The sequence below is a fragment of the Erpetoichthys calabaricus genome, chromosome 7 (assembly GCF_900747795.2).
Source record: "Erpetoichthys calabaricus chromosome 7, fErpCal1.3, whole genome shotgun sequence".
In the NCBI taxonomy this organism is placed as follows: Eukaryota; Metazoa; Chordata; class Cladistia; order Polypteriformes; family Polypteridae; genus Erpetoichthys; species Erpetoichthys calabaricus.
Window position 1 is genome coordinate 9,197,676 of NC_041400.2, and position 27,443 is coordinate 9,225,118.

Here is a 27,443-nt window from a genome sequence, read left to right on the forward strand (position 1 = left end):
CTACATGGTCCTGCCATTTCACGGCACCATAATGTTTGGGACTATTGGCATCCCAGGTGTTTGTGACTCCTCAGGTGGGTTTAATTTTTTCATAAGACACCTCGGCTCACTTCTACCCTTTGGAGTCTGTAACTGCCATTGTTCAACATGAGGACAAGAACTGTACCAATGAAAGTCAAAGCAGCTATCATGAGGCTGGAAAATAAGAATAAAACATCAGTAAAACCTTAGGATGACTGAAATCAAACGTCTGGAATATCAAGAAGAATAAAGAACACACTAGTGGGCTCAGTAATCACAAAGGGGCTGGTAGGTCAAGGAAGACCTCCACTGATGATGACAGAAGAATCCTCACTGTGGTAAAGAAAAAGCCCCCAAACACCTGTCTGACAGATCAGAAACAGACTACAGGAGGAGACGTGTGTGTGTGTGTGTGTGTGTGTGTCAGAGACGACTATCAGCAGAAGACTTCATGAACAGCAACTCAAAGGCCACACTGCAAGATGCAGACCACTAGTGAGCCACAAAAACATGATGGCCAGACTGCAGTTTGTGAAAAAAGACTTCAAAGAGGCTGCAGACTTCTGGGAAAAAGGTCTTCTGGACAGACAAGACCAAAAGGAATTGCCCAAGACCCAAAGCAGACCACCTCATCTATTAAACATAGTGCTGGGGGTGTTACGGCTTGCACATATATAGCTGCCACAAGTCCTAGCACTCTTCTCCTCTCTGATAATGGAACTGCAGACATCAGTGGCTTAACTTCTGATCTGCTCAAGTTCCAGTCAATCCCTCCAAACTCAGTGGATGGTGCTTCATTCTTCAACAAGATAATGACACAAACACACTGCTGAGGCAACACAAAGCTAAAAGATGGAAAATTCTTGAATGGCCAAGCCAGTCAACCGATTTAATTCCAACTGAGCAGGCCTTCCATACGCGGAAGAGAAAACCTAAGGGGACAAGCCCCCAAAACCAGCAGGAGCTGAAGATGGCAGCACGAGAAGCTTGGCAGAGAAGATCCTCAGCACTTGGTAACGTCTGTGAATCACAAACTCCAATCAGTCATTGCATGCAATTGACTCATGACAAAGTCCTAAATATGAAGGCTTTAATAGACCTGCCATTGCTGTGTGCCAAACATTATGGCGCCCCCTCTGAACATGTAGAAAAAGTGTGACTGAAATGTATGTAAATACCCATAAAAAATGTTTGCAATGTGCACTTTATTTACCTCTGGATTGTGTGATTTGTAATTTTAAACTGTGGAACTGACTTGGGGAAAAAGCTTGAGGCCCTCACAATCTCCTGGATCGTAGTCTACCTGACCAACAGACAGCAGTTTGTAAGACTGGGGAATTGTGCGTCAGAAATGGTGGTGTGTAATACTGGAGCACCTCACGTTGATCTCTCCTGTCTCCATTCTTGTTTACCCTTCTACACAACAGACAATACCAGTGCTTGCCACCTACAGAATGTTTTAGATGACTCCATCATAGGCTGCATTAATAATGGAGACGAGTTGGAGTACAGGAAGGTTGTGGAAGACTTTGTCTCGTGGTGCAGGGAGAACATTAGCAAGACCTGGTGGTGGACTTCCGGCCGGCCAAAGAGCCTCTGAGACCAGTCACCATTCAGGGGGAGGACATGAAAGTCCACATAAACAGCCAACTGGACTGGTCTGACATTCCAGGGGAGCTGTACACAAAGGGCCTGAGCAGACTGGACTTCCAAAAGACACTCAAGTCTTTTGATGTATGCAGCAAACTGCTGGAGATAATCTATCAGTCCCATAGTAACCAGTGTAGTGTTCTGCAGTCCCCTGCAGAAATCAATCGGAGCTCAAAGGCCTGAACAAACTAATCAGGAAAGCCTGATCCATCAGAAGATGAACACTGGACACACTGGGAACAATTGTGGAGAAGAGGATGGTGGCAAAATTGAATGCCATTATGAAAAATATCCTCCAGGAGGCGCTCTATTGGCCCACTTTTAGCCTGAGCATTTCCGTTAATCTAGTGGACACTTCAACCTGTGGCTGCTGGAAGGGTGTGCAAAACTAACATATCTGCAAACACACAAGAGTGCAACGGACGTGTGCAGACTACAAAGTCTTTAAGTGTAAGCAGGTTGAGGGTTTACATGGCCACATAACTGGGTTACTTGTGGAGAAATCAACATGTGTTAACCCAGTTTCTCTAACCAGAACAAGGAATTTTAGAAACTAGGATTCTGTGACTAGCCAGGTTATTAAGGCGCATGTACATGTACTCACAGAATCATTTAATGTGTCTTTTTACTTTCTTGTATACAAACTACAGGGAAAGTATTGTAATCGTCCAAAAATTCAACCTCGAGATTTTGATGAATCTCGACGTTTTAGACCTCCCTGAGTTCGATTTACTTTCTTCGTCGGAAAAGTATTGTAATCATCCAAAAATTCAATTTCGAGATTTTGATCAATCTCGACGTTTTAGACCTCCTCGAGTCCGATTTACTTTTTTCGTCAGGAAAGTATTGTAATCATCCAAAAATTCAATTTCAAGATTTTGAAGAATCTCAACGTTTTAGACCTCTCCAAGTCCAAAAATACCATTTCTAGAATTATGTCTGGGTGTCTGCATGTAAACACGATAACTTGAGTACACTTTCACTTAGGTCAGCCAAATTTTGCATACAAGTATTAGGTATAAAATATAGATTTCTATCAACATTTGGGCTATTTTCATTAACCGGAAGTGGTACCTTTCCTTTTATTAATGCAGCTGCAGAATCTGATTTATTTGGCTGTACTTTTAGAATAATTGTTCAATATATTATTAATTTGATTTGTTGTTGATGGTTCTTTAAATGTACATAATATAAAAATATAGTCATTGTCTTGCAGTTAAATACCCATCCCCATATCTGAGTATACGAGAAAGTCTATGGGAGACAACTCCCGATTTTTTTGTACACTGATTAACAAGAGAGTCTTTATTGTCAAAATGAAAGCACCATGCCATCATTCCACCTGTTTAATCCAGACCATGGTGGCATCCCAGGTAGTATAGGATGCAAGGATGGAACAAATCCTCAATAGGGCACCAGTCCATGACAGGTGAACACACATGGGCCAAATCAGCATTGCTAATTCACCAAGATTGCATGTCTCTGGACAGTGGGAGGAAACTGGAGCACCTAGAGAAAAACCCACACAGACACGAGAAGAACCTACAAACTCCACACAGGGACAACCCAGGATGCAAAACTTGGCATCTTTACTGCAAGACTGCAACTTTAGTACTGTGCCACCATGCTGCCCATTGGTCTAAATCAGTCAGTCCTGGAGGGCCGCAGTGGCTACAAGTATTTGTTACAAACCACAGGCCCCAACAAGGTTGAGCTTCGCAGCTCCAATCAAATGGCTCCAATTCAAACCAGAGCGGCTGCCCTCTCTTGTCCAGGGGAAGATATTGTTCCTCTTTCGGTCCTTCAATCTTCCAAGCATCCCCCGGCTGGGCAGGAGCCCCAGCCATCCGCCACAATATATATACTAGCTGTGTAATCCTGTGCTGTAAAAAACCAGGGCTCCTAGAAACCATGGATTCTGGCACTTCAATCAATCAATCGCATCGGTAGTGCATTAGCGGCTAAGTGAGGGTCTCATTTTTCGGTGCTTTCATTTTGCTCATGTGCTCACCTCTGTTGTCTATCAGCGGCTAAGCAAGTTCCTCACTCTTCAGAGGTTTTGTTTTTCAGATGTGCTTGCCTCGTTTGTGTATTAGCGGCGGTGGTTTCACTTTGGTGACAGAGTCGCTTTCTTTGAGCTTCATGCTGTAGCCTTGTACTTCTGGGCCAGACAGACAGACACACACACTTAAAAACGTGCAGACGTTTATATATAAGATATAATTTTTGGGTGAAGTATTCCTTTAAGTTAGTTTCTCAGTGGTTAACAGTCTTGCATACATGATGTCAAGAGGTATTGCTTATAAACACGTGGTCCTCTCCGATACAACATGATTTTTCTTAAGGTCCATTTATACTTCTGCGTCGAGCCTAGCTGTAGTGTGGAGGCAGTGGCTTTTGAAATCAGCTTATCCTACTGAGCAGTGCACATGCCTGAACACTAGTTGGCGGTGTTCGTTGCACACAAGAAAAGCAAATGAGCTGTTAAAATGCAGCCAGTTTATGCCCTCCAGGATCACAGTTCCTGTTGCTCCAAATTTTCTTCCATAAACAAATATGTCCTCACATTGTTTTTTGCTTTTTCACACATTTGCCTGAAACAGAAATGCATTTAAAGAAATCCGTACTCGCCAAACTAGCCAATCAAGAGTCGTTAGGGGGCTGCAAAGGTTTTTGTGTCTTGTCGACACATAGCCACATTTTTGAGGAGCAGAGTATATATAAGATATAATTGGATACTAACCCTCACCTATTCTGTTTCTCTTCTCGGTACTCAAATGTGGCACTTGGTGCCATGGCCCCCCTGTCAAGTTGTTTTGCCTGCTTAAGGTAAAGTCATCCCTGATGGAGGATCACAGGAAGCATGGGAAGGAGGGGTCCTTTCATCGGATTGGCTGGCCCAGCACTGTTTCAGCCATGGAATGGCCAAATGGGGGAGGCAGTTTGAAGGATGAGGTCTCTAGGACTGTAAATATATCCAAATCTTCTTATGTGATATCATTAACTGTTAAATTCTGCTCCGTACTTCTAAAATTTTTATTTTTATACTGTATTGAGGATTTGTTCTGTTCTGTGTATTGTATTGACACCCTTCTTTTTGACTGCACGCCCAACCTACTTGGAAAGGGGACTCTCTTTGAACTACCTTTCCCAAGGTTTCTCCCATTTTTCCCTACAAGGTTTTTTTGGGAGTTTTACCCTGTCTTCTTAGAGAGTCAAGGCTGGGGGGTTGTCAAGAGGCAGGGCCTGTTAAAGCCCATTGCGGCACTTCCTGCGTGATTTTGGGCTATACAAAAATAAATTGTATTGTGTACTGTATTGTACAGGCTATATGTGTGACGGCATACCTACAGTATATGCTTGACTCACAAGTATGAACCAACCTTTAATTGTAAATACTCGACATATTTAATATTTATGATATGACTGAGTAAAGATTAAGATAAAACATTTCATACTTCACATTACAGGATAATCTGGGAAAATAATCGTTTAGGAAATCTTCTGCAATTGCTGGAAGAGCCGACGTCTGGTCCAAAATCGAACCAATTATCTTGAATTGTAACACCTAGCTTTACACAACATCAGAAATGTGATAAACAAAAAGTAATCATCAGAAACAATAAATAATCAAGAAGCAATTGAATACAGCAGAAGGCACGCTAAATAATTGAAATCGTTTACTTGGAAATCTTGAGAGTCAATAACAGTATTTTGTATTTCTTAAAAAAAAATACAAAAAAAAAAATCAAAATGTAAACTGTATTCCCTTTAATTTCATAATCTGCTATTTCAGATCAGGCACATCAGTGCTACACTGAGAATATTTTTTCTTTTTCCCTGAAGCAATATGCACAGATTTACAAGGCTCAGGTGCAGCAAAACAGACCTTGGCTGAAATGGATACAGGTACAGGTAAATGTCTGAGAGATATCGAGCTGCACGTGTTCTGTATGTGCAACGAGAACAATTTAAAAGACTACAATTGGTCTTGTTTTTTCCCCCCATCCAGACATGATGGTTTTTAGAAAGTGACTTCTGCATTCAAAATAACATTATAGGCTCCTTTGTTCAAATAGGAGAACAAAAAATACTTAAAAAAAAGTGCGGTTTAAGTCTACCATGTGCGAAAAACGGAAACGTACACTTGGCACACACTTTGAAAGCAACAAAGTCAAAGGTATACTTTACACTTTTTTGTTTTTCCTTGCAGGATGAATACCTGGGCATTTATAGCAAGTCACGTATTTTGTCACATCACCAATAACTGAACATTAAACATAAAAGGATTGCAGTGTGATGTAAAAAGCCTAAGGTACAGTCCAACAATTTTACGTCGCATGGCATTCATGCATAGTATTTCGAAGCCAAATGATTGGGATAATGTTTTGCATAAGTTACATATACTTTACTGTTTGATAAAAATGTGTTTTAGTTGTATGTAGCCTTGCTTTGGTACCTTGTGCAGAGCAGAACATCAGATGCTGGCTATGCTTCAAAGGTTTTACCGATTCAGCCTCTGGGTCACCACTTCCCTGTACATGATGGAGATGTAGATTAAGAGCAAGAAGATGACAAACAGGTCATCCATGAAGCCTAAAATTCCAAATAATGCCTCTGGGAGGAAGTCCAAAGGTGAGATAAGATAGACGAGTGCTCCAAAGAGGCAGAGAAGGATTCGAATTCTAAACATCCAGAAGAGCCCTCCCATGGAGAACATCTCCCTAAAAGCATGTCTCAGCAGTGTTGGCACATCACGGAGGCGATCCACAAGCTGTAACAGAGAAGGAGGAAGAGCGGTTAACAGCTGGAAACTGTAGATACGCTGCAAACAAAGGGTGATTAAGTATAAAGCTGGAGGTATATGTAGAACACCGATAAGGCAGCTAATAGGCAAAGGGGTTAAAAAAAATAAATAAATAATGGTATACATTTTAAATGTGGAGTGGTGGCTCTGAAGCTAGGATTCTGCGCCAGCAATCAGAAAGTTGCCAGTTCGAATCCTGTAAATGCCGGAAGTGATTCCACTCCATTAGGCCCTTGAGCAAAGCCCTTAACCTGCCATTGCTCCATCCTGGGTTTGATGTTAACCTGCATCCACCCGTGCAAGCAGGTCCTGCAACTTGCATGGAGAACTCAGGGGTTGGTGGCGGGATTGGCACTCCAGCCACTGTAAAAAAAAAAAACCTCCCACTGTTCCACTCCATTCAAACTAGTGTAGTGCTGAGGTGTCTCCCAGTGCTTGGCTGCGCTCGGGTCCTAATTTGAGACTCTGAGGTGATTTGTCGTGTGGAGGGTACGGCAATGCATTGTATCAGTGAAGGCTCAATCTGTATCTATCTTGACAATGTACTACTTTAAATCAAAACTCCAAAATGTTTTTTTTAATTATACAGGGCATGGGGGACGGGGGTTCAATATTTAGCTTTTAAAGCATGAGCAATAGATATTTATATATGTAAGTACTTACAGACCGAGGCTGTCCAGAGAACCTTCTATTGTAGTCATTAACAGATTGGAGTACCTCACGCATTTCAGAGTGTTCATCCTGGGACTGTGATTGACCATTCTCTTGAAAGAGCGGGAACAATAAAGTTACCTGAATTCAATATAAACAAAAAAAAATGAACTGCTTTATACACAGTGCCTATAAAAGTATTCACCTTCCCCTAGACATTTTCTTATTACTAGCTGAAATATCCAGCGTTGCCCGTGAGAAAAATAGTGTTGTTTTTTTTTTTTTTTTTTTTAAATGTTTGAGAAAATAATAAATAAATAAATTAACAAACAATAAAGACTCACTAATGTGTTTGTCTTGCGGTCTTGTATGTATGTTATCATCCAGTTGATGTTCAGAACTGGCCAACTCTATTTAATTTCAAAAGCAACAAAGGTGCGCGCAGCTGGTGCTCAAACATAAAGAATGCTGGCAGTCGTTCCGAGTGTCAACTGGATGATAACATGCATACAAGACCGCAAGATTCCCCCCTCCCTCCCCAACCCTACCCAGAAGGGGGTGGGTTTGGTTTGATTTCACCCTACAGTATTTTTAGTCGATCACTGAGAAACATGAGTACCAAGTTTCATGAAAATCGCTCCAGCCGTTAGGAAGTGATGCTTGAACATACATACACACACACATATATATACATTGACTTTTATATCTATAGACAGATTATTATACAACATTTTTTCACACAGATTAACAAAAAAAAGACAAAAAATAGACTCATTTAATTTCAAATTGAAGTAGATCTCTGTAAATTGGTGATATTTATCTATATATATATATATATAAAATCCCTGTGTGCGTCCAGGTGTCCGTGTGTGGGTGTCTTCTGGTGAAGTGCGCATGCGCGGGGCACGGTGCGATGCGCGATATTACTGTCAGAGAAAGTTAGAGGCGTTTTACGGAAATATAAACCAGTATTACTGCGAGAGGAAATTAAAAGGTACACAATACAGTGACGCATATTACAGCCACATACAAGCCAGTATTACTGTCAGAGGAGATTAAAGGCATATTACCGACGCACACGCCTGTATTACTGCCAGAGAAAATTAAAGGTATATTACGGACGTACAAGGCAGCGGACGTACAAGACGGTATCCTTCAATAAGGGCGCGCACAAAAAGGCGAGCCTCAAAAGGGCGACCTCAATTGGGCGCAGCGAATAAAGGCGCCGCACTCAATCGACGTCACCCTTTTGAAGCTCGCCTTTTTGTGCGTGCCCTTATTAAATAGAGCCGTACAAGACAGTATTACTGTCACAGAAAATTAAAGACACACAATACACGGTGGCAGCCCACGAAGAACGGTCAGCTCAGCAAGTAAACATCAACAAAAGAAAGGCTGAAAGAAAGAAAAATATGACCAGCAAAAAGAATGAGGTCAAAGTCCCTTGCCATTTAATATAGACTGTTCCTACTAATGTTTATGCACTACTGTTCTAGTGCCCGTTATTGTAACAGGCTAAATGACTAGTTATAAATATAAAACACCAGTAATGGAGCACTGCACGATAACGGGCAGTGAATACACTTGACTTATACTTTTCCTTCTCTTCCTCTGTATGTTTATCATTCGTTTGCTCAGAGGTTGATGCACTTGCTGCTTCCTGAGCAGCTCTTCTTTTCTCCACCCTAGCGGCCCGCTTCTTCTCTTCTTCCGTCGGCATCTTTTCACGTTAAAACTGATTAAGTCAGTGTTTGTGTTGCAATTACTTAGTATGTTTTCTTTAATTTTTCACTTAAGCTGGCACTTAAGTCTTCAATCTGCCTCAAGAATGATTTAAGATATGAAGGTAGTGGAAGTGATGGCAAAAGTGGTAGGGATGAGAACGGCGTCCGTATGTATGCGCCGCACGGCTGCCCTGCTGGCTGCTGTCGGGAGTTGATTCGACAATAAAATAAAAAAAAAAAAAGAGGAATACCCTTGGAGGTCAATCATCACCCCGAAAGCAGATAGTAGACATCATGTAGTATATATGTACCAAATTTCAGGTCGATAGGTCAAATGGTTTGCGAGTTACAGGCGATTTAAAATCCTGGACTAACAAACGGACAGCCACGGTAGCGTATTATATATAAAGATAAAATAATACTTTTTTCAGGCACTGTTAGAACAGTGAATCAGGTTAATTGTAAAAATTAAACATAAGGAATTGGTTCTAAAATGACTATCATTCAAACTATCATTCTGCCTCCTGTCACTCACGCACACATGGGAGGCAGCATATGGGCTTAACTGAGGTAAAGATGCAAAGTCAAGGGGTGATGAATGGTACAAATACCTTTTCTCCGTCTTCCACAGACCACCAGAAGGAAAGCCCAGCTAAGACTCTGCCACAACACGCCATCCCACAGACCTTATTTCCACCAGAGATCCCGCCCTTTCCTGTCCTGCACCTGTAAACCCTGAGCACTCCAACCTCCTGATCACTCACAATTTGACTCAGTCCTTTAAGATAACTCGTCTTCAAAGTTAATTTTGTTTGTTGGCGACAATATACGGTGTGGATCTCCCCCAAACCTTGATCTGTCTTTTTGTTTATTCCACACTACAGATTTGTTCTCAATTTTATCTTTTTGCTTGTGTCTATTCCAGCGTTTCTCAACCTTTAAGTCTTTGCGACCCGAGTTTTCATAACAGTTTTAATCGCGCCCCCCTAACATTTTTTTGAAAGGAGCCCACTAATACCAATTTGTTCTTTTTTAATTAATGATATATGGTATCATAGATGCATATTTTATTATACCTACTTAGCTTTTATCGACATTTATCTAACGCTATATTTATTTTCCTAGTATCAGAGTGTAGTTTAAGTTAATTTGTTTTGGTTTCAATAGATGTATTTTTCATATCTTCGCGCTGCCCTAAGGGGGCCCGCCCCACAGTTTGAGAACCACTGGTCTATTCCCACCCTGTGTTAAGTCAATAGTATACTTAACCTGAAACCACCTGCCAATTTAGCAGAATACAAAATTAGGTTTATATTTCCCTGTGAATACATTCTGAGCTTCAAGTCTTATTTTGTATGTAAACCAACTCTGCCTTTTCCACTGGTCTCTTGAGCCTCTTCTCGTTAATATATGGATTTTTTGTTTGTTTTTTTTAAAAATCACATGGTTGTTATACATTGTTGGCCACCTTGTTCACAAAATGATCAAATGCTCAAGAGCACTTGAAGCTCAAAGGACAGTAGCTTATTTGAATCCCTAGCACAGATGGTCAGCTCTTCTCACCTCCCACGGCATGACAATCACCTGCTTAATATTTGCTTTGATAGTGTTTGATACAGCTCTTCACCTACAAAACATCATTAAAATGCTTTTACTTCACACTTTGGAACGTACTTAACATTTCTGTTGTGTAAGGATGCTTAGTCAGAGATGATTAACAAATCAAAACTAGACAGACAAGACAATTCGGTGGTATGAGGTTATTCTGTATGCACTCATGTTTACCAGATCAAGAACCTTAGAATCGTGGCACAAATATATATGGCACAATGACCACAATACTTCTGTATTATATAGAATAATAAGTTTTGAAAACAAACGATTGTACGAGGTAATGTTCTCGACTATTAATAAAATGCTTTTGTTAAATTTAGTAAACACATAACAGCTTCTTACCATTTGTCTGCAAATTGGACAATTAATGGCTCCAAGCCAGGACCCATATCTCCAGTATGCTATGATGCAGGATCCTGTTAATTAACAAAAAAAAGTACATGAAAAAAATTAGAAATGTAAATGAAAGTGAAATCTGAACACATTAGATATACTGCCTATAAACAATTCTTCTTTTTTTGTTTGGTAATGATAATAAATGTTATTTTTATTAGTCTTAATGTAATGTGCATATACCGTATATACTCATATATAAGTCGGGTCTTGAAACCTGAAAAATCGATCATAAAATCAGACCCCAACTTATACGCCTGTTCAAAAATGTGACATTTAATTTTTTTTTTTTTTTTTACATCTTCTTGCCTCCTCCAATCACGTATCAGTTTCTCAGACGCATCGAATTTTGTTGCAGCAGCGCAGTTACCAATTTCTTTCGCTACTTCAATGATGTTTAATTTAAAACCAGCTTCATATTTTCAATGCTCCATCGTAGATGCTCTTACAATAAAGGTGTATGTGGGTGTGAGATACAAAAAACACAAAACAGTGCAAACGTCACTTCAGAATAGTTTGGGTATTACCATGTGGTCACGTAGGCACAATAGAGAGAGAGGTTAGGAGCACATAATGATACAGCACATTGCCGTGCCCACATAGAACGAAAAAGGTAGTGTGCTCCATGGTTACTCTCTCAGGTGGGTGTTAGCATATCATAATCTCTTGGACCAATAGTGTGAGTTTTCCACATTCGACTTATATGACGGACATTATAAAATATAAGAAATTATACTGTCAAATCAAGTCCAGACATTTCCGCAAGTATATATGGTAGTTATAAATATAAAATGACTTTGGTGTATTTTAGCACCTTTGCATAACATGACATCACAGCTGGGGCGGCACGGTAGTGTAGTGGTAGCGCTGCCTCCTCCCAGTTAGGAGACCCGGGTTCGGTTCCCGGGTCCTCCCTGCGTGGAGTTTGCATGTTTTTTCCGTGTCTGCTTGGGTTTCCTCTGGGTACTCCAGTTTCCTCCCACAGTGCAAAGACATGCAGGTTGCGATTCTAAATTGGCCCTAGTGTGTGCTTGGTGTGTGGAAGTATGTGTGTGTGTGCCCTGCGGTGGGCTGGCGCCCTGCCCGGTGATGGTTTCCTGCCTTGTGCTGGCTGGGATTGGTTCCAGCAGACCACCATGACCCTGTAGTTAGGATAGAGCGGGTTGGATGGATGGATGGACATCACAGCTGAGAAATAGAACATAAATATTAGGGAACTGTAGCTTGTGAAAATACTGAATGGCAAAGAATAAAAGAGAGAGAGAGAGAGGGAGGGAGGTGTTGGAAGCATACACCGATAGCTTGTTGCTGTACCCACTACATGCCGATCCATCTGGATTGGGTCTCAAGAGCAGTGGGTGACACCTCAACACCACACTTGCAAGGTTTTTTCACAGTGGCTGAAGTGCCAGTCCTGCCACCAACCCCTAAGTTTTTCCTGTAAGTTGGAGGACCTACTTGCAGGGCTGGATGCAGATTAACGTCATACCCAGGACAGTGCAATGGCAGGTTAAGAGTCTTGCTCAAGGGCCCAAGGGAGTAGAGTCACTTCTAGCACTTACAGGATTCAAACCAGCAAACTTCTGATGGCTGGCAAAGATCCCTAACCTAACAGACGCTACTCTGCCATTATTTGATAAAGCAAGAAAAGAAATGGTGAGAAATGCGTACAAAAACTATGCAAATCTGTATATACTTATGTATGTTTTGTAATCACTAACACTAAGAAGAATTATTATTAATGCATCCTCATGACATAGTGGTTAGCGCTGCAGCCTCACAGATCCAGCATCCTGGGTGGCAGTTCCATGGTAAGGCAAAATTTACTGCGCAGTTTCATGTTGTTCTCATGTCTACACAGGTTTTTCTTTAGAACAGCAATTTTACTTTTACTTTCCCAAATAAGTGGTATAGGTTAACTAGCCATTCAAATTTGGCCACAAGTGAGTGTGGGTGATAGTGCATGATAAGCTGAATTGTACAGTTTGGTTCTGGCCTTGTGTGATGTTTCAGTTAATTTAGCTATTTTCAGAATGCTATGGAATAAACTACCTACAAATATCAGAGAAACCCAAGTGGTCTTAGAATTTATCAAGGCTGAAGCTGCCCTACTTTAACATAGCAGCTGTTAGAGGAGCTGCTTAGGTTGTTTCATGCTGCTACCTTAAATTGCGGACAACAATTTTGGATGATTCGCTGTGGCAACCCCGAACGGGAGCAGCCGAAAGAAGAAGATTGTAATTGATTGTACCTTGCCATTACCAAGTGTTTTTCATTGTTCTTTCAGTGTTTAAGGTGACAGGTGGTCTGTCTTGGAGTGGATATGTAATCCAAAAGAATGTGGCTGTTTTCAGGCTTTTTTTTTCATCCAAATAAAATTACTTACTGTCATTTGCCTTTAGAATTATATTTTTTAGAATGTACCTGACCTGGCACCGTTGAAAAGCTGAATTAAAAATACATGTATAGAAATTATTTACTGTTATTCTGTTCACTTGGGTTGCAAAGTACTAGCATTCTTAAAAGTTCAATTCTGGGTTAAAAACTGGTCAAAATGAAACCGCTTTCTCAAGAAATATGTCAGCCTGTTGCTTTTTTGTTTGCTGAATGAAGCTTTATCTATGTGATAGACTGACAAGAAACTGAAGATTTTATATAAACATGTTTAACACGGTCTTGAGAGACGAGGGCAAAGTGGAACTGAGCAGGAGAGAAAAAGATGAGGAAGGCCCACATGTACAAATGCATAAGAGAATAAGGACATCAAAGGGTGTAGTGTGAGAAACAAATGCCTTAGAGGTCCTCAGTGGGCTTTTACATTAATTACAGGCCAAACAGTAGAGTCATCTGTAACAGTGAAAAGATGTTTCTGGGATGCTGGGGTTAGAGACAGAGCTTAAAATAAAAAGGCACATCTGAAACTGGAAAATAAAATAAAAAAAGGTTAAAATGGTCAAAAGGGCACAGACATTGGACAAAAGATGAGTGGAAAATTCTATTACAGTCAGCATCCTGGAGACATGCTTTCTCTGTTGCAGACGGCCCTGGTATTTGGGGTGTATTTAAAGAAGAAGCTGAATGAGGACTGATAGATAGATAGATAGATAGATAGATAGATAGATAGATAGATAGATAGATAGATAGATAGATAGATAGATAGATAGATAGATAGATAGATAGATAGATAGATAGATAGATAGATAGATAGATAGATAGACATGAAAGGCACTATATTATAGATAGATAGATAGATAGATAGATAGATAGATAGATAGATAGATAGATAGATAGATAGATAGATAGATAGATAGATAGATAGATAGATAGATAGAACTTTATTAATCCCAAGGGGAAATTCACTTACTCCAGCAGCAGCATACTGATAAAGAACAATAATAAATTAAACAGTAACAACAATGCAGGTATACAGACAGACAATAACTTTGTATCATGTTAACGTTTACCCCCCCGGGTGGAATTGAAGAGTCGCATAGTGTGGGGGAGGAACGATCTCTTCAGTCTGTCAGTGGAGCAGGACGGTGACAGCAGTCTGTCGCTGAAGTTGCTCCTATGTCTGGAGATGATCCTGTTCAGTGGATGCAGTGGATTCTCCATGATTGACAGGAGTCTGCTCAGCGCCCGTCGCTCTGCTACAGATGTCAAACTGTCTAGCTCCGTGCCTACAATAGAGCCTGCCTTCCTCACCAGTTTGTCCAGGCGTGAGGTGTCCCTCTTCTTTATGCTGCCTCCCCAGCACACCACCGCGTTGAAGAGGGCGCTAGCCACAACCATCTGATAGAACATCTGCAGCATCTTATTGCAGATGTTGAAGGACGCCAGCCTTCTAAGGAAGTATAGTCGGCTCTGTCCTCTCTTGCACAGAGCATCAGTATTGGCAGTCCAGTCCAATTTATCATCCAGCTGCACTCCCAGGTATTTATAGGTCTGCACCCTCTGCACACAGTCACCTCTGATGATCACGGGGTCCATGAGGGGCCTGGTCTATATAATGTAGTGAATGATTGAAAATTATCAATATCTTTTATTACTTAATATCTTTTGTAAAAGATTTACAAAACGAACTGTGCAGCACATGGAAGAAAATAATTATTGTAATGCACCCTTGCAGTTAGAAATCTCAAAATTTGCATTGTTAGGGAGAATTGTACCAGAACAGTCTTAGTTAAAACACATGCATGACTTTAAAGGCCTATGTTAAATATAATTATTACATTTTTCAAGTTTAAAAAAAAAAAAAAAAAGCATTGGAGTGTATAAATACTTCAAAACGAAATAATGTCAGAATTCTAATCTAATCTTCTCTGTATCATTCCAATTTTAGTATATGTGCTGCCGAATGTCAGAATTCTATAATGGACTTCTAAGTGTGGCCAAGGGAGACCTCCTGTGGCCTGTTGCTGTAAAAGCTTGTAGGAATTCATTTTAAATCTGTGTGCTATAAGACAGGGTTGTCGAACTCCAGTCCTGGAGGGCTGCAGTGGCTGCAGGTTTTCATTCTAATCATCTTCTTCTTTAGTGACCAGTTTTTGCTGCTAATTAACTTCTTCTATTTTAATTAACTTGACTTAGGCCCCTTTGTTGTTTCTTTTTCACTTCAATTCAATTCTTTATTGTCATGTGTACAAGTACCATGTACAATGAAATGCTTGCTTGCATGTGACCCCGCAGTCAGTGAACATAGACAAAAAAAAATACAACCAAACAAAACCTACACACAATAAATAAATGAATATAAATAAGTAAATAAATAAATCCAGAATCCTAGGAATAAAATTAGAGACAGTGACAGAAATATATGTGCAGGTAGCAGTGGAAGTGACACAAGGTTACTGATTGTTCATGAGTCTGATTGCAGTTGGGTAGAAACTGTTCCTGAACCTGGAGGTACGTGTCCGAATGGACTTTAGTTGCTTCCCAGATGGGAGGAGGGTGAAAAGTGACAGTGCAGGGTGGCTGGGGTCATGCCTGATACGGTTCACTTTCCTGAGACAGCATGTAGTGTGGATGTCATGGATCGCAGGGAGCTGTGTGCCCATGATCTGCTGTGCCATATTCACCACACGCTGTAGAGCTCTGCAGTCTTGAACTGAGCAGTTCTTGTACCAGGATGTGATACATCCTGTCAGGGGTGTACTCACTTTTGTTGCCAGCGGTTTAGACATTAATGGCCGTGTGTTGAGTTATTTTGAGGGGACAGCAAATTTACACTGTTATACAAGCTGTACACTGACTACTTTACATTGTATCAGTGTCATATCTGCAGTGGTGTCCCATGAAAAGGTAATAAAATATTTACAAGAACGTGAGGGGTGTACTCACTTTGTGAGATACTGTATATACTTATATACAATTTTTGTGGACAATTTACGTGCCACATATGGTACATGTGGTGAACATGATGGCGAACAGGTTGAGACATTTCTGTAAATCATCTTGCCCATATGAAGTATGTTTTGTGAATAAATTGTTTCCGCCATTCAAATGTTAACATAATTTTGACTCACCCCGTACTTTAGATTGGTGAATTATTCAAATTTTCCAAAGGACCAACATTCTCCAATAAAAGTTCATGGGAAACTATTAATTACAGAATTACGCTCAAAAGACCGTTCTATGCAATAAGACACAATAAACGTTTCTCACCTTTATTTGAGAAACAGAGAAACCGGATTTTAAAATTGATGTTAATTTCTGCCGCTTTTAAAGATTACCAATTATTATTCACTGAATAATAATTGATGACTGGTTTTAACTGCTTATTCTTGGTTATGTAAGTGTTATCTGCCTAGTAAGCCTACACATTAAAGTGAACAGATTTTTGTTGACTTTCTCCAGAATAAACCTCATAATGTTTTCTAAGTGAAAACACCAAGCAGGGTTTGAAGAATGATGTCCTGCATACATACAGGTTCAGAGCAGATTACAAAAAGTGCCACTAATATTACACTTCATGTTAAGAAGACAACCGACGGTGAATTTTTACATGAATCAAGCGATCACTCTCACTCCAATGGTCAGACTGGACTGCTAGTGGAGGACTACAAGTTCTCTGGCATCGCTAATTTTAGCAGTCTGACATGTGAGATCAACAATCCAGATTAGTTAAGAGAGCTCACCAAAGGCTGATCCTTCTAATGCAGTTATTAAAGAAATTCAGAGAGTGCTACAAGACACAGTGACCCTTATTTTCAGGTCTGTAATTGGAAGTGTTTTGATTTCCTCCGTTATGGTTTAGTATGGAAATATCTTTGCCTGAACCACAGAAGGCAGCTATAGAACATTGTGTGCACTGCTTCTCAAAATTGTGGTTGCCACATACCCGCTGTGGATTTGTGTTATCTGACTCAACACATTGTGCCAAGCCTTGGTATATACTGTACAATTTTTAGGTCAAAGAAGTTGTGAGATGCACAAATTTAATATCTTGACTAGTGATGAGCAAAAATTGACAAGTTCGCTTCATTGCAAGTTCCCTGAAATCATGGAAACGTTTGTGATATTCGCTGAACTTGATGATCTGCATTAAAGTCAATGGGGAAGGACTAACTGAACTAGATTTGACTGGATTATAATGGACAGTCGTGTTTAAAGTGTCACTGAGGGATAGGGAAATGTCTACCAACTATATTAGACCAATTACTGTGGCCAAAAAGGTGACCTGAGCTGTGCAGCAGCAGTGCCAACTAGGCTTGGGCGGTAATACGGTAATATGGTATCCCGCGGGATCTAAAAATAGCAACGGTGTCAGTTCCAATACCGTTATACCATCATAAAAACAATGCACTTATATGGGAGACAAGGATTAAATATTAAATATAATTTAATTAAATATAATTTATTTAATGCCTAATGCGTATGCGTGGTTGTCATCATGTGACAGCGTGGAGGAGAAAGAGAGGTGGGGAAAGATGGCGAGTCGCGCACCAAGTGACCTGGTCTCGAAAAAGAACACAACTTCTGCAGTTTGGCAGTATTTCGGGTTTCGACCGGACGAGGCAATTTGCAAATTGTGCAACAAAAAGGTGACCGCGTGAGATGGAAATACCTCGAACCTAAGGTCGCATATACGAAACCACCATCCACTCACTGATGCGAGGATGGACCCGAGTTCACTCAGTGCAACAGTTTCAACGCCTCCCGATGCAGGACCAACAACATCTAGGTCCACCGCCAGTACGCAGCCGACGGTAATGGGGGCCTTCGGGAAAGCAACAAAGTACAAAAGGGACAGTGTCCGTTGGAAAACCTGTACTGATGCAGTGCCTAAAATACTTGGCGAAGGAAATGGTCTCTTTCCACACAGTGGAAAAAAAGTCCTTTACGGACATGGTAAAGGTCCTAGATGTCCAGTACGAGCTGCCTGGACGGAAATATTTCTCACAAACAGCCGTCCCACATTTATATAGTAAAGTTAGAGACAATGTTCAAGTGCTGCTGTCAGCGGCAGACAGTTATTCCTTAACAACTGACATGTGGTCGTCAGTTAACATGACACCATATATGTTTCTGACTGTCCATACTATTACACCTGACTGGAAACTTGAATCCAAATGCCTCCAAACTACGTATTTTCCTGAGAGTCATACAGCAGACAATCTTGCTGCTGCGCTCAGAGCTGCACTTCAGGAATGGCAACTTGATGAGAAAAAACTTTATCAGCCATAACCACTGACAACGTTGCCAACATTCATGCCGCAATCAGGTCCCTGCATTGGCCGTGGCTATACTGCTTCGGTCACAATCTAAACTTGGCTGTCACAAATGGATTGCATGACCAGAGGCAAAAAACCGAGCGCACCCTTGGACTATCTATATAATAAAAGCCCAGCGCGGTGTCCGTGTCCGGGTTCCTTTTGGCTGTATAGCCGCCCCGTAGAAACGTGGTGTATGCAGGTTATGAGGTGTGACGCTAATTAACGCCCGTACTACAACAGATTATATTGTTGATATACTATTAACTATTTACAGGGATCAACTCTTTTGGGGAATTTCATAACAAAAATAAATAAATAAATAAATAAAATTATAAATAACATTTACACTTTGCTACATGTGCACTTCAGTATTTCAAGCCCCGTGTCTGAGTCTGTACGGAGGAGACCTTATCGAACAATGCCGAAACGAAAGGCAACTGAACCTGCTCCTGCGAGAGAGGACACATTACAGCGTGATCACGAAGCAAAGAGGCAAAGGCGTGCCAGTCGCTCGCAAGAAACAGACACTCAGCATTCACACAGATTAGCTCAACGACGCGTCTCTGCCGCACAACGAAAGGCAACTGAAACCTGTACAGAGAGATAAGACAGATTACGCCGTGATCGCTAAAGAAAGATGCAAAAGCATTCCAATGAGACACCATGGCTGAGACCAAGGCTGAATTACAGGCTGAGATCGTGAGCTTAGAGGCAGCAGGTCCAGTGGCCATCAGAGTGGAAGAGGGAGAGGCGCAACCTGCACCCTCACGAAAAAAGATGACTCTGGGAAGTATGCTGCAAAAAAAATCTGATGGAATGGCAGGTCCCGTCAGCATCGGCACCGTAGAGGACCGAGTCGGAGCTGAAATAACAGCCTACTGTTTGGAGCCAGTTACTCAAGGAGACGAGGACACACTTCTCTGGTGGAAAAATGCTGCCGGGCGTTTTCCCCAGATGTTGCGAGTGGCACGAAAGTACCGGTACGTCTGTGCCACAAGCACACCATCGGAGCGGGTTTTCAGCACCGCAGGTAAAGTTGTCGGTCCACAACGTGCCCTGTTAAAGCCGGACAAAGTAAACATGCTGGTTTTTCTAGCGAAAAATCTTGACTAGATTGATGCCACTTGCCATGCGTTCCTATTCGCACTGTGTTTATTTTTATTTATTTAATTGATTTAGGTATTTTTATTTGGTTTACGTTAAAAACAATATTGGAAAGAAGACTGGAAAGAAGTTTTTGTTTAGGACTATTGCTTTGCAATACTTTTTATAATATGGATGATGTTTATGTTAATTCAACTCTGGTTGACTGTTGTGGGTCTATTTGCACTTTTTTATAAGCTGCTCTTCTTTGTTATTAAAAGTTGTTCAGGCGGTGTGATTTAATTTAATTGATTTGTGTGCACGTCTCTGCGCGAAAACTGTTCTGGATGTTTATGTTAATTTAATTCTGTTTGACTGTTGTATTTGCACTTTTTTATAAACTGCTATTTGTTGCTAATAAAAGTTGTTAATATTGTTCTGCGTGTTATTTTGTTATTGTTTCAGTATTAGTGTTTGATATTCAGTTTCTGAACGGTTTAGGCACAAGCCAACAGTTTGGTGACGCTGTCTGAGCCTTACGTCACATTTTTTTTATTATTCACGGTAATACCGTATACCGAGGTAAAATAGGGAGGAGGTTTGACGGTATCAAAATTTGGATACCGCCCAACCTTAGTGCCAACCACTGCGCCATCATGTTTCCATGATATCCAAGAAGAAAGAACAGAGTCAGAGATGCGCAAACATATTTCATCAAAATGAAGTGGAAATGCCAAAATCATAGTCAAAAGTCAAAAAAAATATGTACTGTATATACTTGCGGATAAGTTCTCCCAAGGATAAGCTGGGACTAGATTTTACAGTATAATTTCTGGTAATTTATAATATTGGTGGTACGAGTCGAATGTGGAAAACTCACGATACTGGTCCAAAAGATTATGATATATTAACGCCCACCTGAGAGAGTAACCACGGAAGGCACAGACTTTTTTTTCCTATGTATTGTGCATACGTGACGACACGGTAATACCTGAACTATACCGAAGCGAAATTTGCACCAATTTGTGTTTTTTGTATCTCACCGAAGCGAAATTTGCACCGATTTGTGTTTTTTGTATCTCACACCCTCATACACCTTTACCATAACAGCATCCCTTATCTACGATGGAGCATTTGATCAGAAGAAAATATGAAGCTGGTTTTAAATTAAATGTCATTGAAGTAGCGAAAGAAATTGGTAGCCACGCTGCTGCAACAAAATTTGATGCATCTGAGAAACTGATACTTGATTGGATGAGGCAAGAAAATGAAAAAAAAAATAAAATGAAAAAATAAAAATAAAAATAATAATAATATATTAAGTGTTGTATTTTTGAACGAGTGTATAAGTCGGGGTCTGATTTTATGATCGATTTTTTGGGTTTCAAGGCCCAACTTATACGTGAGAATATACAGAAGGTCTTTTAAAGGCAGAAAATTCAAAGTGGTGTGTCATGATTAAAACCGCTGCCTCGTTCTGTTTTGAAGTCGAGTTACAGGCTCTCTAAACTGTCTGTGCTGAAGGTTTGCACTTTTTATCCTACCAAAGAGAGAAACGTCTTGTAAATAATAATAAATCTTTTGTTATTATTATTACTATTTTATAGAGTCTCCTATGTTGGGGGGGGCTGTCAGGCTCCTTCAAGGTTTGTTTTTACTCTCACCGCACCATGTGTCTAATTATTATTGCATACAAAGGGAATGTGCCTCCTTTTCTTATGTTGATGTGGAACTCGAAGATTGAACCTGCAACATTTGGCTACAAGTACAGCTAACTTGGCCCACAGAGTCTGTACTGCAAATGATCAGCATTATATACCCGGGGGGGTGTGGTACCATCAATGTTGGCTGTTACAGCTCTGGAGGACATTGCACTGGTCTCACAAAGCATTATGGGGCGCTGGTAATAAAAATAAATAAATAAATAAATAAATAAAAACTCTCCTATCAGTAAATAATTTGATGAACAACGGTGAATACAAACACAGCAAATTCGCTGCAAGTAATGCTTTGCCAAAATTCGCTCATCAGCACTGATCTTGACCTTACAGATTTTTCTACAACAATTTGATGAATATGTATTACCATGTTTTTGATAGATTGATTTGTTTGTTGACTGCTGGAGAACTATGATACATGTTGTACTTACAGTCATATGAAAAACTTCGGGAAGTCCTCTCAGCCTGCATAATAATGTACTCGACTTTCAACAAAAAAGATAACAGTGGTATGTCTTTCATTTCCTAGGAACATCCGAGTACTGGGGTGTTTTCCGAACAAAGATTTTTAGTGACGCAGTATTTAGTTGTATGAAATTAAATCAAATGTGAAAAACTGGCTGTGCACAAATGTGGGTCACCTTGTCATTTTGCTGATTTGAATGCCTGTCACTGCTCAATGCTGATTACTTGCAACACCAAATTGGTTGGATGAGCTCGTTAAGCCTTCATAGACAGGTGTGTCCAATCATGAGATATAAAGGTATTTAAGGTGGTCAATTACAAGTTGTGCTTCCTTCCCTTTGACTCTCCTTTGAAGAGTGACAGCATGGGATGCTCAAAGCAACTCTACAAGGATCTGAAAACAAAGATTGTTGAGTCTCCTGGTTTAGGGGAAGGCTACAAAAAGCCATCTCAGAGGTTTAAACTGTCAGTTTCAACTGTAAGGAATGGAATCAGGAAATGGAAGGCCACAGGCACAGTTACTGTTAAACCAGCAGGTCTGGCAGGCCAAGAAAAATACAGGAGCGGCATATGCGCAGGATTGTGAGAATGGTTACAGACAACCCACACATCACCTCCAAAGACCTGCAAGAACATCTGGCTGCAGATGGTATATCTGTACATCGTTCTACAATTCAGCGCAATTTGCACAAAGAACATCTGTATGGCAGGGTGATGAGAAAGAAGCCCTTTCTGCACTCATGCCACAAACAGAGTCACTTGTTGTATGCCAATGCTCATTTAGACAAGCCAGATTCATTTTGGAACAAAGTGCTTTGGACTGATGAGACAAAAATGGAGTTATTTGGTCAGAACAAAAAGCGCTGTGCATGGCGGAAGAAGAACACCGCATTCCAAGAAAAACACCTGCTACCTACTATCAAATTTGGTGGAGGTTCCATCATGCTGTGGGGCTGTGTGGCTAGTTCAGGAACTGGGGCCTTTGTTAAAGTCGAGGGTCGGATGAATTCAACTCATTATCAACAAATTCTTCAGGATAATGTTCAAGCATCAGTCACAAAGTTGAAGTTACGCAGGGGTTGGATATTCCAACAAGATAATCACCCAAAACACAGTTCGAAATCTACAAAGGGATCCATGCAGAGGGAGAAGAACAATGTTCTGGAATGGCCGTCACAGTCCCCTGACTTGAATATCATCGAAAATCTATGGGATGATTTGAAACAGGCTGTCCATGCTCGGCAGCCATTAAATTGAACTGGAGAGATTTTGTATGGAAGATTGGTCAACAATACCTCCATCCAGAATCCAGACAATCATCAAAGGCTATAGGAGGCGTCTAGAGGCTGTTATATATGCAAAAGGAGGCTCAACTAAATATTGATTTAATATCTCTGTTGGGGTGTCCAAATTTATGCACCTGTCTAATTTTATTATGATGCATATTGCATATTTTCTGTTAATCCAATAAACTTAACGTCACTGCTGAAATACTACTGTTTCCATAAGGCATGTCATATATTAAAAGGAAGTTGCTACTTTGAAAGCTCAGCCAATCAGAAGCAAAAATCCAAAGAATTAAGAGGGGTTCCCAAACTTTTTCATATGACTGTATGTTGCATGTCTGTACTAAGGTTTCCTTATATAGGCTCTGCCAAATTAAATTTTATCCAACTGATGTTTTTACAGCAGTAAACTATAAACTGAAATAACATTAAAATGTTTGCTGAAAGACAGAGACATGAAGTCAGCAGACAGATTGAGAGAGCATGAGGGGGTGAAGAGGTCACTGGAAAGGGGTGTGTGGCACTCCTGATATCTCTGCAAAATGATGAAGGTCCAAGTCTTTAGAGTCCTGGTGCTTCCTGTCTTACTATATGGTTGAGAGACATGGATGCTATGCAGTGACCCGAGATGAAGACTGGACTCCTTCAGTGCTGTGTATCTTTGGAGAATCCTTGGGTACCGCTGGTTTGTCTCTGTGTTGCTCACGGAGTCCCGAATGAGACACATGACCTGCATTGTGAGGGAGTGTCAGTTACGGCACTATGGCCATGTGGTGCGATTCCCAGAGGGTGATCCGGCTCACAGGATCCTCATTGTTGAGGACCCGAGTGGCTGGACCAGGCCAAGGGGATGCTCACTTGACACCTGGCTGTGGCAGATAGAGGGTCATTTCCACAGGGTGGGACTGGACCGTGTGTCTGCCCTGGGAGGTTGCCAACCAGGATCCCAAGCTGCTTTGTCATGTGGTGGGTGCAGCAATGCACTGTACCAGTGCATGCTCCCCAAACTGACCTGACCTGTTTGCTGAAATCACGTGTAAGATTAAGCAATCTATATTAACTATGGAGTATTTGGTACACCTCTTACATGCATTTCCCTCTGTTCTCTTCATCGTGTACAGTAATTTGAGGGGAAAAAAAACAAGTTGCTAAAATTTGTAATGTTACCTTGTGTAGTAAACTTGAATATTATTTTCACATGGAAAGATTACCTATCAGCATAGACTTAAGCTATTTGTTAAAGATTTTAATTCAGTAATTAGGACAAAATCACCGGGAAACAATGGAGTCCAATAAAAACCTGACGTCTCCGATCTTAGTTTGGACACCTCACCCCAATAATCAAGAATAAGCTTGAGGAATGACATAAATAGCTAGAATACTAACCCAAGTTAACAAAAAAATTCTACAGTTGAAGTCAGAAGTTTCCAAATGCTTAGAGTGAATTCTTTAAAACTCAATTATTAACCCCTCCACAGATTTTATACTAACAAACCAACATGTGGATGTGTGTTAAGGCCGACTATCAAACTTTGCTGGACATAATGGGAAAGTCATAACAAATCAGCCAAGACATCGGGGGAAAAAAAATTGTGGACCTCCACAAATCTGGTTCATCCTTGGGAACGATTTCCAAATACCTGAAGGTTCAACGATAATCTGTGCAAACAATAATACGCAAGTATAAACACCATGGGACTACATAGCCATCACAACGCTCAGGCAGGAGATGCAATTTGTTCCAAACAGAAGAACATACTTTGTCACGAAAAGTGCAAATCAGTCCTAGAAGAACAGCAAAAGGTCTTGTAAAACTGCTGGAGGAAACAGGAAGACAAGTATTGATATCCACAGTAAAACAAGTTCGACATCAACATAACCTGAAAGGCTGCTGAGCAAGGAAGAAGCCACTGCTCCAAAGCCACCATGAAAAAAACAGACTGCAGTTTGCAATGGCATTAGGGGGCAAAGATCTCACCTTCTGGAGAAATGTCTTCTGGTCTGACAAATCCAATATCAAAATGTTTGGTCATAATGATCATCATTATGTTTGGAGCAAAAAGGGTGAGGCCTACCCAGCCGTCAAACATATGGGGGGGGGGAGGAGAGCATCATGTTATGGGGGCGGCAAAAGGGACTGGTGCACTTCACAAGGAAGGAAAATTATGTAGATATACTCAAGAAACATTTCAAGAGCTCAGCAAGGAAGATGTGTCTTTCGAATGGTCAAGGACCCCAAGTATACTTCTAAAATTAACAACCTGGCTAAAGGACAACAAGGTCAAGGTACTGGAGTGGCCATCACAAAGCCTCAACCTCAATACAACTGAGTATTTGTGGACAGAACTGAAAAAGTATGTGCAATCAAGGAGTCCTACAAAGCTCTCCCAGTTACACCAGTTCTGTCTGGCGGAATGGGCCAAAATTCCAGCAACTTATTGTAAGAAGCTTGTGAAAGGCAACCCAAAAAATGTGCCTCATATTAAACAATTTAAAGACAATGCTACCAAATTTGTACAAAGTGTATGTAAATTTGTGACCCAATGGAATTGTGATATAGTCAAGAAAAAGTTAAATACCCTGAGGTCTGTGAACATTGGTGGAAAAAAATGACTTTTACCTCGCACAAAGTAGATGCCTTAAACGACATGCCAAACTTATAGTTTGTTAGTATCAAATCTGTGGAGGGGTTAGAGTGCGAGTTTTAAAGAATTCACCCTAAGTGTATGGAAACTTCTGACTTGCGTATGCATATGCTTAAAAATGTTGGCCATATCTTCTTAATTTCAATTAACTGGAGTCACTTTTGGCGTACTGGTGTGGCAGTAATTTTTAATACTAGGACTCAATAAATGAAACCAAAAAGGCCAAATATAATCCAAGAATAACTTTTCCCAAAAATAAACCAATAGAATTGTACTAACCACAGAAAAGATGCCCACAATTGGTTTCAGTGGGCAAAGAAGCTTGCTGCTGCAAACAGATTGGACAGGTCATGTCTGTGTAGAATTGTAGTCTCTCTAGGGCAGCAAGAGTTGGTGTGTCCTGAAAAAAAAATTCAGAGGTAAATTTACAAATAAATAAACAACAACAGAATATAAAATATAATGGCTGGGCAAGCTTTGTTATAATGGAATCTGTGGCCATGTTTTACAAGTCCCCTCTGTACTGATTTTGACTATCATCATTTCTTTTACGATAAAAGTCATAACTGAGTAGCTAATATCAGCACATACAATTCAGAAATACGATATTCTTTTATGTTGGTACGACAAATGAAAAATGAGCATGCAATAATAAACATTCTCATTCAATTCATTTTTATATGGTGCTCTTCACTTAGTGCAGGTGCAGAGGTCAGGTTAGGGAGCGTGCACTGGTATAGTACATTGTCACACCCACCACATGACATAACAGCTCAAGATCCCAGTTGGTAACCCTCTCCAGGCAGACATGTGGTCCAGTCCCACTTCCCAGAAATGACCCTCTATCTGCTGCAGGCAGGTGTTTTCATCGGATTGGCTGGCCCAACACTGTTTCAGCCATGGAATGGCCAAATGGGGGAGGCAGCTTGATGGATGAGGTCTCCAGGAGTCTAAAATTATCTAAATCTTATTATGTGATATCATCTACTGTTAAATTCTGCTCCGTACTTCTAAAAAATTTTTAATTTTTTATTGAGGATTTGTTCTGTGTATTGCATTGTATTGACCCCCTTCTTTTGACACCCACTGCACGCCCAACCTACCTGGAAAGGGGTCTCTCTTTGAACTGCCTTTCCCAAGGTTTCTTCCATTTTTTCCCTATTAGGTTTTTTTTGGGGGAGTTTTTCCTTTTCTTCTTAGAGAGTCAAGGCTGGGGGGGCTGTCGAGAGGCAGGGCCTGTTAAAGCCCATTGCGGCACTTCCTGTGTGATTTTGGGCTATACAAAAATAAACTGTATTGTATTGTATTACGTGGGCGTCCCCTTTGGCCTGGTCCAGTCACTCAGGACCTCAACAATGAGGATACTGCAAGTCAGATCACCCTCTGAGAATCGCCTCATATGGCCACAGGGCCGTAACTGACACTCCCTCACAATACAGGTATTGTGCCTCATTCGGGACTCGGTGAGCAACCGCTTGTTCGACTCAATGTCAAACCACCGGTGACCATGGATTCTCTGAAGAGATACACATGAAGGTGTCCAATCTTCATCTCAAGTCACTGGATAGCGTTCATGTCTTGCAACCATATAGAAAAACAGGTATAATTAGAATAATAAGTTTAATGTCACTGTGCTCTGTGCAGACATTTTAAATCTGTTTTTTCTGCTTT

At 40.7% G+C, this 27,443-nt stretch overlaps 1 protein-coding gene across 2 annotated transcripts in view; it reads right to left on the reverse strand.

Annotated features, from left to right (window-relative positions):
- Positions 1 to 5,338: 5,338 nt before the first annotated feature.
- The window catches only part of rnf170 (ring finger protein 170), a 32,533-nt gene continuing 10,428 nt past the window's right edge, over positions 5,339 to 27,443 (reverse strand). For both annotated transcript variants that reach the window (XM_028805042.2, XM_028805043.2), the window contains 4 exons: positions 26,052 to 26,172; positions 10,810 to 10,883; positions 7,142 to 7,270; positions 5,339 to 6,445 (listed from right to left, as the gene is read on the reverse strand). In XM_028805042.2, the coding sequence (XP_028660875.1) occupies positions 6,176 to 6,445; positions 7,142 to 7,270; positions 10,810 to 10,883; positions 26,052 to 26,172 (594 nt within the window). In that variant the 3' untranslated portion in view covers positions 5,339 to 6,175. The remainder of the gene's footprint in view (positions 6,446 to 7,141; positions 7,271 to 10,809; positions 10,884 to 26,051; positions 26,173 to 27,443) is intronic.